The 14513-nt window shown below is 40.3% G+C and overlaps 1 protein-coding gene across 3 annotated transcripts in view; it reads left to right on the forward strand.

Moving 5' to 3' along the window:
* CCDC51 (coiled-coil domain containing 51) overlaps window positions 1–14513 on the forward strand; it is a 225447-nt gene that overhangs the window by 38707 nt on the left and 172227 nt on the right. For 2 of the 3 annotated variants that reach the window (XM_044078022.1, XM_044078023.1), the window contains exon 2: window positions 5161–5481. In XM_044078022.1, the coding sequence (XP_043933957.1) occupies window positions 5179–5481 (303 nt within the window). In that variant the 5' untranslated portion in view covers window positions 5161–5178. Of the gene's footprint in view, window positions 1–941; window positions 961–5160; window positions 5482–14513 lie in introns of those variants that run through there. The other variant, XM_044078024.1, reaches the window with a different exon arrangement.

Genomic DNA, 14513 nt, shown 5'->3' on the forward strand with positions numbered 1-14513 from the left:
GTAGGAGGAGAGGGTTGTCTGTGTCCATGAGGCAATTGCTGCATTGCCCCAGTATGCCCAGATTCAATAGGAGAAATCAACGGAAGCTGACCCTTGGACATGCCTGGTCTAGTGCTTTTTTTTTGAAAAGTACAGGAGCTGTTTTTACTTCCCTTAGCAAAGTACTTTGCAATTATAGGCTGTTTAGTGCCTATGTTTAATTTCTCCTTATTAATAAGGAGAGTTGAGTGCTTGTATCAGTTTAAGGCTTCCTAGTGCTTTCCAGCAGGTATTAGAGCAAGTGCTAGTCACAGGGATGCTTAAAGGTAAGATGAAAAAACAGTGTGCACTAGAGAAGTTAGATGTGAAAGTAGGTAACTTAAGTTTTACCTGTCTAAGATGCTAAGTTTTAGTAGAGAGTCACTATTTTTAAAACAGCAAGATTGATTGAAAGGGGGTGATCACTTTTGTATTCCGGTACTATGGAATACAGTTGAATGGCCAATAAATTGAAATAGTTGAAGGGGAGTGATTTGTGCTTACTCACACAAGACAGTGAAAGCAGAGAGGAAATGAGATATATGGTCAGATTAACATAAGAGGCAGGCAACTAGAAAGACAGTGGTATTTTCTGCCTGACTCGCAAGAAACAGAGCTGTGGGGTCTTTTGAAGTTTTAATATGCAGTTAAAAGCAAAACACAAGGTAAAGAAAACAAATCACAGCACTCAAAATATAAAAATGCAATAAACTAATACAAAATACAACAAATAAAAAGCAAACCAACCTTTCCCTCACAGCAAAGTGTAGCAGAGTATGGGTGAGCCTTTCCAATAAAGCTCTGAAATGTTTTATTTTACCCTTTAAATGGAAGGTTTAGTTCCTAGCTCCACCCCCTCAGTTCACAAATGATTAACCTTAAGTGACCTCTTCTATCTTATGTATGAGTCCTTAATTGATCAGTTCTAGGATGTAAAGAGATGTAAGTATTTCAAAGAGAATGTAATGGACCCTGGAATACATTGCTGAGGACAATTAATAGAGTGTAATCCAATGTAGGGGTAGAAACAAGCCTAGTATAGATGAAAACAGGTCCTATATGGTAGAGTGCCTGCAGCACTTGTTGGATTCTGTAGACAATGGGTAGTCTTTTCTGAGCATCTTCATATGTAAATACTTCATAGAGAGAGAAGGGTGGTGCCATAATATACTATAAAGGTATTCTAGAACTGACCCAAGATGAATATGAACAGCAGCTGATTTCAAGGAATATCACTGATGTCATGTTCCATTAAATGAGTAGCTGACAGTTTAAAATGCTGCTAAAGTATGTGGGGGGGGGGGTTACATAAAACAGTATGTGTGTGGGGAGGTACATAACTGTATCAGCAGTGGTCATTTTGCAGCAGGTTTTACAGATGGCAAAGTGCTTGAGAATGAACAGCAGTTGGTTTTGCTAAAGACCGAGTACATTTTTTTTTAATGGGGAAACATTTTTGTCCTTCAGTGTAAGGGGAAATTTTGTAGGATGGGTTTGGACTTGGAGTGTGTATTTTCCTACTTATGTGCTGTTTTATATGTGTATCTGAGTGATCACTGTGTGTACTTATCCAGGGTTGCTGTGATGATACTATTTCCCTTTACCTTGAAGTTCAGTAACCTCAGTGTTGATGTTAAGTGTGTGTTTGTGTATGAACGTATGTGGGGGGGGGGGGGTATACCAGATACTGCATTGCCCCTTTACAGAAAAAATTTACTCTGCGTCTGCTTAGTTACGTTTTGGCAAACTTAGAGATCAAGGGACATTTGCAGTGAACTGAAAAGACACAGCCATCCCTCTCAACCTTTTAGTGTAAGAAATCTGGGCAACACTTGGCATAATGGGTGGACAAAGGCCCAAAAATGGAGACAGTTTTTAAATATTGCTCTTATAAACCTAAAAAGTTGCTGGAATAACAGGATTTGTATTAGCATGCCTTTTCTGAAGGATATGATGTCTGATAATCAAGTTTGTCATTTTTTACTGATTTCAGTCCTCAGATCATTTCAGTGATTTGTCAGAAAACCACAAATTTTATGAGGAATAGACCAAAAATCTGTACATTCTGCAAAAATCTGGACAGTTGAGAGGTATGGACACAACTTGTGATCTTAGTTGGACTGGCCAAATGACCCTCAAACCTTGTTTGCTAAGATTATTTAGGTTTCTAGATATTTTCATATGTTAACTTCTCATGTTTATTTACACTAGTTTATTTTATTTATTTTACATTTGTTGACCAGGCTAGTCCAGCTGGATATATGTCCATTTTTAGTGGAGGCCCGGGGAGAAAAGCTTCGCAATTTACAACAACATAAAAGGTCAAGACAAAGACATTAACAGTGTAATTTGGTACATAAGAAGTTTTAAAAAAATATAGTACAAGCCTAAGATTATATATTTTATATTCCAGTAGGGAAAGGAAAATTTTACCTAAGAATAGATGAACAAGGCTAATACATTTGCATTAGAAATGGTGTATTACAAATCTTTATAACATATTACAAAGCTAGGATTTTATATTATGTATTCTATTAGGGAAAGAAAATGAAATCTAAGACTAAACTAGATACAGCTAGTAGTTTATATTAATAGATACTAAGGTCACACAAAAAACCTAAGAAAGAAAACACTAGAGATCAATAGATAGAGTATAGAAGATTGTGACAAAGTCATAACTGGTGAGTTAGCAAGCAGGCCTTGCCTTCTAGCCAGATTCCCCTTTTAGTACTGTGCTCAGTTCTTTACCGAAATGTTTACTGCTGAAGAGAGGTCTTTTTTAAAGGTCTTAAAGGTAGTTGCTTTTAGCAGTTATGATCAAGGCTTTGCATTTGTTGTGGAGGGTTTTGTAAGCAGCTACGTAAGAATTGTCCCTAATGCTGCAGTGGGTTAACCAGCCTTTGTCTGTTTTCAAGCTCAAGATCTTGACTTCAGGAAAGACCCAAGCTGCTGAGTACCCCTAAACTCCTTTCCAGGAAAAGCACCTCTGGAAGTAGTCAACTGCCAGGTTACTGTCAGGCACATCAGTATAGGTGTCTAGTTTGTGTTTGTGGGGTGCAACTGGTGATTATGTTGTTTGCTGTCAGTCAGAAGAGCTGAAACCTAAGAATATGTAGGAATGAAAATTGCAGAAAAAAACAAATGGCTATGCTGAGACCCGCAAGACTGGCTGGGGAACTTGGTATTTAGTTAAACAGAGTTTTGAAAAGCTTGAACTTTGCCATTGCTTGTTTGGGAGTGCATAACTCTCTAGCTAGCTACAAATGCAATATTTTTAAAACTGTATGTTATTTTAATTTTAAAACCTCTTTCTATCTATACCAAACTGCAGGATGCATTTTGAAAAAGTAATTGCTGGAGGAGATGTGTGCAACATACATAAGACAGTTATTGCAGTCTCTTGTACAGTTCTGAGCTGATAGTGCAAGGATCATTGTAAGGTTATAACTGTGTGTTTTTTAGTACTCAATATAAGAAGTAGATCTGCTTGTCAGCAAAGAGAGTGCATTTTTTACATGAGAATGTGAAATATATTATGGGCATATACCTTCAGTACTTAGTGAGGTAATTTCATCTACAAAAGTTTTATTCAGAATGTATGATCCTAATTAACCAGAAAAGAGTGCAGCTTAGTTATATTCCTGGGAGGGCATCTGTATGGCTCCCCAAGTAGGCAAAAAAGTCCAGAAGGTTTGGAATGTTTTCTTGGAAGAGTTAGTAAAAGTATTTCATACCTTAAGCAGACTACAATGGAGGTGTGATGGGAGGGAGAGAAAGATAATTGGAAATGTGTGTTTTATGGCATGTATTCAGTTGGCAGACTTACTGCGGTGGTGGTGCTGCGGTAGCGCTGTCGCCTCACAGTTAGATGTTGCCCGTTCGATTCTCAGTTAGAGCGTCTTCTGTGTGGTGACATGCATGAATGGGCGTTCCTTCGTTGAAGGTTGTGCGTTAGGCCTGGCAAGCCAGCACATAGAAATCTACTGCCAATCATTAGCGGACCGGAGTTCCGCTGTGGCGACCCCTAACCGGGAAAAGCCGAAAGACACAAACAAACAAACATTGAGTTGGCAGACTTAAAAATTCCCTTCAGAGTGCTTTGTTAGAAATGTTGTGAGAACACATGGTTGTAACTAAAGAAATTATATTTGTGAGGTGGGACATAAAATCTGAATTGCCTAGACATTACTAGAAAATGGAAGAAAAATCTAAATCAGCAGTAACTGAAGAGCTGAATATTGCAAAGCAGATAAAAGGACTGGAGGGGGGATCTTTAGAAAGGGAAGGAGCAAATTACATAGAATAAATGGAATTTGTGGTGCATAATAATGCTCAGGGTGAGGAGGAGTGAGGATAAAGGGAAGGCAGGAGTTGAGCAGTCTGTGTAATGTTGAAGTGAATGATGATTGTTAAAGCATATGTATACTGTATGAAAATAATGAAAATGTCACTGTGGTTTGTTTTCTATTAATGTACATATTCGTATGCCATTGTTTTAAACTGTGCTTTAATAAAGACATTTGAAAATGTGTTTATGCTGTTTGGCTGTTCACCTGCAACATCATACTCTCCCATTAGACAAAAAGTTTGGTGATTTTTTTTTTCAAGTAATCCCTTGCTTTAAACATGTGTCCTCCTCAATGAACTTTACCCCTCACCACTGGCTTACTTATTGTCTGTGTATGTAATTTTATTTCATTGCATGTCTGGTTTGTCTTCCTTTGTTTACTTTCCTTGTACGTATTTGTTGAGAGTTATTATTGTCACAGTAATTTAATCTCTTCCTTTAAGGCAAGTGTTATTAGGAGGTAATGAGTTCTGTTCCTGTACCACTTTCTTGACCAATTGCAGCACTTCAACATGCCATACATAAGATGAGATTCAATTTATGTGGGTATGCTTGTGTCTGTGACATGACTGTCATTTCGTTTTTTCTATGTTTTTTCATTAGAAAGATAATTTATTTCAAAATTACAGGGGCTTTTAACAGCACTTGGAAGAGTTATAAATGTAGTTTATTCATAAAACTTAACCCAGTGGTACACCTGCTTACCTAAGGTCCTAGAAATGCCCTTGTACTTTTAAGTATTAAAAAACGGTTGTATATCATCAATGACATCAATGCATTCTTTTCTCTTCTAGTTTCTCGACCTATTTTCAATGAGGTATCATGGAACCGTCTTTCCCCTACGGTATGAAATACATTGCCGGAAGATTTTGTTTTTGCCACAACCCAAAGTAAATGCCATAACACAGAGAGTATACTGCTTAAAGCCTACACAACAGCCTAAAGTATCAGTGGAAACTGAACTAAACCAGTTGCAGAAATTAACAGATCTGGGAAGGAGCTGGGGAAGAAAATCCCTCAGTAAGGCATCTGCTGTGGTCAACTACTGGTGGGAGAAATATGAACAGTTTGTGGGAATCAATGAAGTGCGAGAGGCTCAGGGTAATGTTGCAGAGGTAAGTGAATCTGTTTTTCAATCTGTACATTAGCTAGCTGAGAATGTGTAATGCTCTTCAGCTGTTTCTTGATCTTCCGGCTATACTGACTTCTAAGTTTCAACTCTCTCAATTAAAATAGTACTTCAGTGTTTCTTTTGGACCATGCAGTAGTCAAAATTACAATGGGAGTGTCTTTATGCATGTATTTGTCTTTGTGTTAAATCGAGCACATCCTGCTTGTACAAGCTATGAGAACAAGTAACAAGTATTGCTCAGCAGTAACTAACCTTTTCCACATTTTCTTTAGTAGCCTTGCTGATGTGTATGCCTACCTATCCTGTTCCATTTGTAGCTGTAAGATTTCATTTACTTCACACGGGCATTTTATTTTGTGTTAAAGTAGGTTAATCTGGGTGTAATCAAAAGCATAATGACCAATACAAAAACATTTAAATTCAAGGCTGGCAAAATTCCTGAATAACCAATATGTAAAGAAGGTGGTAAAGGATATTCATTTGATTTTTCTCCTTGGAGGCTTACCAGCAAGTGAGTTAACTCTCATACTGTCCACTGCACTGCGCACTAAGTCATAGACTGTGATTCATTGACTTACACTTAAATTTTACTGTCCAGCAGTGTAGGAACTAGTAATATAAAATAAAGGGATGGCTGGGGACAGATCGCCTGCATTGCTCATGCACATGTATATATAACTGAATTGGTGTGCACATGTTTGTGTGTGTGTGTATATACACACACACACACATATATATATATATATATATATATATATATATATATATATATATATATATATATATATATATGTATATATATATATATATATATATGTGTGTGTGTGTGTGTATGTACACAAGTTGTAAAATGACATACACTCAAGTTTATGCAAATTTTACAGTCTTTTTCACTTCAGTTGCTTTTAGCCATATTAAAACTATACCTTATACTCAATAAGGGGTTGGAGTTGTTAGTACTAAGCCTGTGTTATCCATAATGCTGCTTTATATATTTAATATCCTACTGTTTGTAGTCCTATGTTGTGTGCAGCAGGAAGCTGGAAGGGTATGTGGGAACACTTCAGGAATTTAGAGCAATTACATTTTAGAACTGGGAATTTTGACATTGCAGATTTTTGTTTTTGATATTAAGTGTTGATTACTTCACAGAAAGTCTGTATTTCATACTTCACTGTTTTTGTACGTCAGGAGGATTGTGCAGGCATTTTAGGTTTTTTTAATAATCTGCCTGTGTATGTAAATGTCTTATGGGCTGTTTTTAATGTAGTACATTTCTGGGATCCACTAGTATTTAATTTTCTGTATTTATGAATTTGTAGTTTTTAAAAGTTTAGATATTTAAAATTCATTAAACAGTTGCATTTTCTCAATGACATTCTGAACATTTAGGTGATTTTTATGTTGGCTTTCACACACATAAGTGTAATACATTGTTTCAGTGTCTAAAGTGAGATTTAAGCAGCCGCGATGGTGCAGCGGTAGTGTTGTTGCCTCATAGCAAGAGGTCCTCCCGTTCAATTCTTGGCTGGAGTGTGGAGAGTGCCTTCTGCGTGGAGTCTGCATTTCCTCCTCGCGATTGGATGGGCGTTCAAAAGACGTGTGTAAATGGGCGTGCCTTCGTTGAAGGTTGGACGTTGAGCTGGCACCTCGGTGTTCGTTAAAATCTACTGCCAATCATTAGCAGACCGGAGTTCCACTGTGACAACCCCTAACCGGGAAAAGCCGAAAGACAAACAACAACCAGAGCATCTGTACATATCTGCTGCAGAGATACAGCAGTAAAACTGTTTGATGTTTTAGCTCCATAACAGTTCTGTAGATATCCGTATATCAAGTTTGTTTCCATTATTGCAGTCAGAGCAGACCATTCATGACTGTGATAAACCTGTTATGCTGATTGAGGGTGACTGCTTTAAGCTTTCAGTTACAGTCCCTTGCTGCTGTTTTGTTTCTTCTGTTTAAGTGTACAGCTTTGATAATCTCAAAAAGTGTAGTAAAACTAAAGATACAAATGTTTAATATGAAAGGGCATGGCTCATAAGTACCATATTGGTGATCTTTGGCACAGTATCAGTTCATAGTAACTCTGTAAATTATCTTAGACATACAAATAAAACTGAAAAAATGGTGGGAAAATTAAAAAATTCAAACCGTTAAAAAGGTCATAGTATTACTGGTCCTTGTTTGAATGTTTTGTTTGGCTGAGGCTTTGCACACAGCTGCTAAGGTTAAGTCACAAGTAGTAAAACTGAAAAATACAGATCATAATAAATATAAATATTTAACAAGAAAAGAAATGGAGCCAGATTTATGCACACAATAGTGCACTGTTTGGTATTCATTCAACAGTTCTGCACTTACTGTAGACCCTTAAAACAAGGATAAGCAGCAGAATATGGTAATGAAGGCACAAGCAGCTGAATTACATATCAGTTATGCAATCCAACATGGCTGAGCTGTTCATGAACGTATAAAGTGAGACTGTACACACAGTGCTTCCTTTTGCCCTGAAATCCAAAACTGTTTGGAGTACAGGTATGATTAGACTTAGGAAAAATGCAAGGGTTGCTGCTACCATCATTAACCTGTATGTGCAACAGGCTTTAATTCAAGGTGCTGCTGCTGCCAGATCTCTGCCAGGAAGTAGAAAGGTGTTTTAGATCCCATTTGACTTATCATGGTCTGCTTGATACAGAAATTGTAGAGTAATACAGGGTGGACAGGGAACCACTAGAGGAAAAACGTAACCTCTGCCACCCTCACCCGAGGACTCGGAGAAATTGTGGAAAACCCATCCCAGTGGAAACAAAGTTATGTGTAGCATTACGTATAATAACTACAGGTACTTTACAGAGACCCACAGGGGACACACTAGGGATGTCACAAGACTCAACTTGTAGATTCTTGTCTCCATTTCTAAGTGCCATGCTACAACATTCATAGGTTCATACTAGGCTATCTGCCCTGGGGCATTTATAAGCCTAGCCAGAGTTGTGTGGCTTTCACCACCCCTTAGGTTGAAGAATACTATACCCATTAGTTTGCCGTGCCTCTGTCCAGCAGTGATACAGAGATAATCCCTGGGGTAAACCTACGATCTCCCATCAACTGGTCAAGATTCCTCTTGAACAGAGCCAGCGAGGTGCTCTGTCTCACATGGACCGGGATTCTGTTCCACAGCATAGGGAGTCTCTGGGTGATGAATCTGTCCCTCCAGCACATCCTATTTATATCCGTGTTGAGGTTTAAGTCTCTTGCTCTGGTGGATTTGGATTTTTTGAGGTGGAGCATGTCCATTAATTCCGGGTTGGACATGGCCTTGTATGTCAGGCACAGGCCACCTCTGAGCAGACGGTATGCGACTGAATAGAGCTGGAGTTTCTTCAGTCGGGCAGCATATGGCATATTTTTGAGCCCCTTTATCCTTTTGGTGAGGAACTTTTGGGGTCTTTCCAATTGCTGCAGGTGTCGGGTAAGATACATTCCGAATGGGGCATTGTACTCAATCATTGGTCTGATAAGTGAAGAGTACAGGGGAACAATGACCTCCCTTGATCTGGATGTGAATCCCTTCATAATCAGGTGGGCAATGTAGAAGGTCCTCCTAACCACTTTGGCAATGTGAGTGTCAAAAGAAAGGTTACTGTCAACTTGGGTCCCCAGGTCCCTGATAACCTCTTCTGTGCTTAATGGATTGCCACCTATGTGGTAACTTGGGGTTACCTTGTTTTTACCAAAGGGTATGACTATACATTTTTGGCGTTTAGCTTAAGGCCATGGCTCTGGCACCAGTTATCCGCTTCTATGAGACCTCTCTGAAGGATATCTGTGTCTGATGGATTTTCAACTATGGCCCAGTTTGCAGTCATCTGCAAACTTTGTCAGCCACAATCCTCCTATGTTTGCCTGCACTTCTGAAAAGTAGATGCCGAAAAAGAGGGGGCCCAGGACTGAGCCCTGTGGGACACTGCTTGTGACCGGCTTGGAGTCTGACATGGCACCAGCAACTCTAACCCTGTGGGTTCTGTCCTTGAGCCAGTTTGCAACCCATCTTGTGACATATGGGTTTACATTTAAGCTGGTGAGCTTTTCTGTGATACCCAAGTGGGGTATTGTGTCGAAAGCTTTTGCAAGGTCAAGGTAGGCTGTGTGAACTGCCTTACCCTCATCAATGGCCTTGGTGACTGTTTCAAAAAAGTCGACCAAGTTCAAGATGCATAATCTACCCTTGACAAAGCCGAATTGGGTAGGATCCAATGTCTGTAGGTCCCCTATGTCTTTATTTATGAGTTCCATTATGATCCTCTCCATAGCTTTGCAGACCAGGCTTGTTAAGCTTATGGGGCAGTAATTACCAGGGTCCGTAGAAGCACCGCCTTTGTGGAGTGGGACCACAATTGCCGTACGCCACTCTTTGGGTACGTATCCTGTGGTAAGGCTAAGATTAAACAGCAGCCTTATGTGTGGGTTTAGTTCCTCATTGAGTTTGTGTAGCACACAGCTGGGGACACCATCCGGTCCCATTGATGCTGTGTTTTTAGCTTTAGAGAGAGCAGCTCTCACCTGGGCATTTGAGATGATTGGGAGGCTACACTCTGCTGGGATAGATATTTCTCCTTTTGGGGAGGGAGGAGGGAAATTTCCACTGAACCTGTCTGCCAGTATGTTTGCAATGTCTGTGGGTTCAGTGAATTTTGTATCATTTTGGACTAATTCTGAGCATATCTGGGAGTTTCCACCCAGATTTCTAACATAGCTAAAGAAGGCCTTATGATTGTCTTTTGAGTCCTTGGCGATTTTTCTCTCAAAGTTGGCCTTGGATGATTTTATGAGTGATCGTAGTTTTTACTAGTATTGATCAGAGATGTCTTCCCTTTTAGGGATTTTGCTCTATCTTGTAGTAGCTTTCTCCTCTTGTTGTAAAGTTTGTTTATGGCTGGGGTCCACCAGATCGGGCGCTTGCCTTTGGTGGAAAGGGTCTTGATTTTATTTTGGATTGCTTGATCCATGCAATCCTGGAGGTGCTCAGAAAGCATTTGTAAGGGATTCAGCAGCGTGGGTTGTGGTTTCCAATGGCTCAGGGGCCTTGAAGGATACCACACCAGTCTTAAGAAGTGTGAAGTTGGCTTTTGAGAAGTTCTTCACTGTGGTCTTTTTTGTTGGGGGTGGGGGCGGGATGTGGATCTCCAGTGAGATTAGTTTATGGTCTGATCTCACCAATGAGGGATATACTTCTGGTGTGGAGCATTTTGTCCCCATGTTTGTGATGATCAGGTCTAGTATATTTTCACCTCTTGTGGGAATGGTGACAAGTTGTTCCATAGCATTTGAGTTTATGAACTCCAGGAACCTTTGGGCTAGAGTATTGGGGCTTGAGTAATGTTCCCAGTCTATGTTTGGGTAGTTGAAGTCACCCAATATGATGGTGTTTGGAGAGACATTTATACTCTCCAGTGTCTTCAGGAAGGCTGTGTGGGGTTCCTGAGTTTGAGAGGGTGGCCTGTAACATGCTACAAACTGTAGAGCAGTTTTGCCTATGGTTAATTGCACCTGAATGGTCTCTGATGCTTCGTGAGTTGCCACCAGCCTGGAGGTGTGGGTATCCTTGATGAATATGGATACACCCTCCTTTGTGGTACGGTCCGGGTTTTGGGGCCAGAATGCATGATATGAGGTAAAACCTGATAGTGCCGGGGTGCTCTCAGGAGACTTGAACCAGGTTTCAGTCACAGCACAGACATCGATGTTCTCCATACTGAGGAGGGCTTCGAGGGCGTGCATCTTGAGATTTAGACTTCTGGCATTGAGCAGCATTACCCTTAGTTTTTTCCATTATTCTTTTCTAGGGCGGTGGGTTTAGGATATGTGCCTTGTCTAAAAAGGCACTATGGGGTGGCAAGAGCCTTTGCCAATATCCGGAAACCCAGGGGTGACAGGTGCAAGCCGTCCCTTGCGAAGCAGCGTGGCTTGTCAAGCATGTCATTCCAGGCAGACAGACATTGGAGCCCCTTAGAATGACACCAGAAATTAAGCCAATTATTAAAACTGATCATTTTGTCTCTGTATTGTGGCATCATTCTTGGTGAAGGTAGGATACTGCTCAGGGTCAGGGTCATACCAGCCTGGGCTACATAATCTGAGAGCTCCTTTATGTCTCTTTTCATGTAGTCCAGGGAGGTACGTCTCAGGTCATTCACATCAGCATGGATAATGACTGAGTCATACTTGTACTTGCTGTGGAGTGACCTGAGTGCTTGTGTTATGTGGCGGATTCTAGCGCCCGACAGGCAGCTTACTGTGACCCTCTCCTTGTTCAGTCTGGTGAGTGGGACGTCAGTGTGTCTGACTATGGAGTCACCTATGACAAGTGTGTCTGGCATTGTGTTTGGCCTTAAGGGCTGTGATTGATTTGCACACTGACTTTGTGATCTATGTGTTGCTTGTGTTATGTCATGAGGTGGCAGTTGTTTGGGTGTCTGCTTTGGAGGCCTCTGCTGTTTTGGTAGATTTTTGATCAGTGCCTCCGAGTATGTCTTTGTGTGTTTATGTGTTTGATTTGTAGTTGTGATAGTTCTATGTGAGACTGGGTTTATGGTGTGTGTGGTTACCTTCTCCTCCTGTCTGGTTTTGCCAGTCCTGAGTTGAGAGAGCTCAGCCTCCAGTTTGGCTATATAGTTGCATCTCTCGCATGTATTTGTGTTTTGTGGGAGGAGGAGAGGGTTGTCTGTGTACATGAGGTAATTGTAACATTGCCTCAATATTCCCAGATTCACCAGCTGAGCAGGAGAGGATGCTAGCAACTGACCCTTTGACATGCTAGAAGAAATGAAAAAGTTTGCTGTGTAACTGAGTCAGAAAGGACCTATAGGGAAGTGGGTACTCAAGGGGGTTTTAAGCTAGTGAAGTACTTTGTATAATATAGAAGTGCTTTACCTGACTAAAAAATGCTTTAGGAACAAGTGCTGAGCTTTACAGATAGAGAATAGACTGTTTAGATTACAAGTAGAGCAGTTCTAAGGGAAAAATGAAGAGCAGACTTTACGGAGCCAGAAATAGTTTAACCTTGTTTAACCGGCGCTGCCCGATGGTGCTCTAGTGGCAACTCCGCGCTAAATGCAGAAAAGGCAATAAGTCAGTAGTACAGGCTAGCACACTTTAGTGGGCAGCCAAACAATTAAATTAAACAGCAAACAAACACTTTTCGACTTGAATTAGACTAATTTCGACTAAAATGTACTTTTAAGTGCAGATAATAAAAAATGCAGTAAATAACTATGAAAACAGTTAAAGCTTGCTCTAGGTAAGCAGTACAAGGTAAAACAAATCTAAAAAAAAACAGCAGGATACTTAATCAGGAAAGCAGTCGCTTTTTTTCAGTTCTCTGTAGCCAGGAAGACTCAACAGGACCACGTGGAGCTGTGTCTGAGCAATATGCAAGGGATTATATCTGTTTCCCATGCAGCCCAGAAGAGAGACCAAGAAATATGCAAGATTTTTATGTAGTAGCATGTTTACCTGAAGTTTTGGGAGCCATAGATTTGCAGACACAGAAAAATAAAAAAACATCAGGTGAATAGGAAAGGAGGTGCATTAACAAGCAATGATATTATTTATGTAAACTGTCAGATTGTCTGTAATGGCCAAGTGATCTCTAACAATATGGGTGTGCAGGTTACCCAGGCAGTTTTTGTGACTTGCATATATATTACACCTGTAAGCTGTGGATAAGGTTTCCTAGTGTTGACTTTCCACAAGGGTGTCTAGTCGGGGATGCAGGTTGTTCACTAGAACCTTGGCTCATGACACCCATGAAAAACTCATGTAATCCCACTGAGCAAGGATACAATGATGACCATGCTTAATCTAGAAATATCATTGAACATGTGTGGCCTGCTTAAATCAAGGTCCCAGTGTCTAGACACATCAGGAGATACCATGCATTATGACCCAGCCACCTTTGCCCAAATACTGAACAGTTTGTGCCATGTTGTACAATTTAATTCTCAGGAAACAGTTTCAACAAGGCCAACATGTGGCAGTGTCACAGTTTTCAGGACCACAGGCAGAGCCAGCAGCTGCGTCAGATACAAATGAGACGTTTGAGGGAACACCAACAGTTGCAGATGGTGCTGGCAGACATAGGCGTGCACAAAATGCAATGGTTCTGACTATGTGGCAAAGGATAGTGCACCACTTACTAACTGAAGATTTTAAACACATACTAAGATGAAATGAAAATGATACTTGCTGAAGTCCACAACCTTTACTTAACCATGTAATAGTTGTGTGTTGTTCGCATTAGACAGAGACCACCCTTAAAGATGCATCTTGTAGCAACAGTATGAATGCGGTAAGTGAGGAACTTGTAGAGGAAAAAAGTTATGTAATTGATCACTGTCATATGCAATCATTTATATGTCCGCCCATGAAGCATGTCTCGGGTGTATAGTAAGGTCAGTATTGGCCTATGACTGATTTATGTAATATACAGCCACGTATCAAACATTTCATCTGACCAATTTACATAAACAAATATTGAGCAGGTCAGTGTGATCATCATTTGCACCAGTAGAGAAATAAGCAGTAATTATCTTCTATGAATGTAATACAAAAAAATGCAAACAGAAAAACAGTGAGGGCCGACAGTTACATAACCAGTTATTCACAATTGACTAGTAGCAGTAAATAGAAACATTACTTCTGCAATGCATTTACATTAAAACAGTCTTCTGAGTAAGCAAGCATTAGCTATCCACTCAGTGCATCAGACATACAGGCATCCCTAAGTCACAAAGATGTGTGCAAAAGGCAGGGCATAGTCACCACTTGCACAGTGTGGTGGTGCTGGTGGGGATACAGGAGGTCAAGTCTGACACCAAAGAAGTGAATGTGTGAGTAAAAATTTATTCAGTAAGCTTATAATTCTCTGGGCCAGTAGCAAGAGATTTATATCAGTCAGCAATAAAGTTTTTATATAGAGTGTGTGTCTGTGTCTGTGTGTGGGATGGGCAA

Source organism: Protopterus annectens, chromosome 7.part0, assembly GCF_019279795.1.
Source record: "Protopterus annectens isolate FY-2018-M chromosome 7.part0, PAN1.0, whole genome shotgun sequence".
Taxonomy (NCBI): domain Eukaryota; kingdom Metazoa; phylum Chordata; order Ceratodontiformes; family Protopteridae; genus Protopterus; species Protopterus annectens.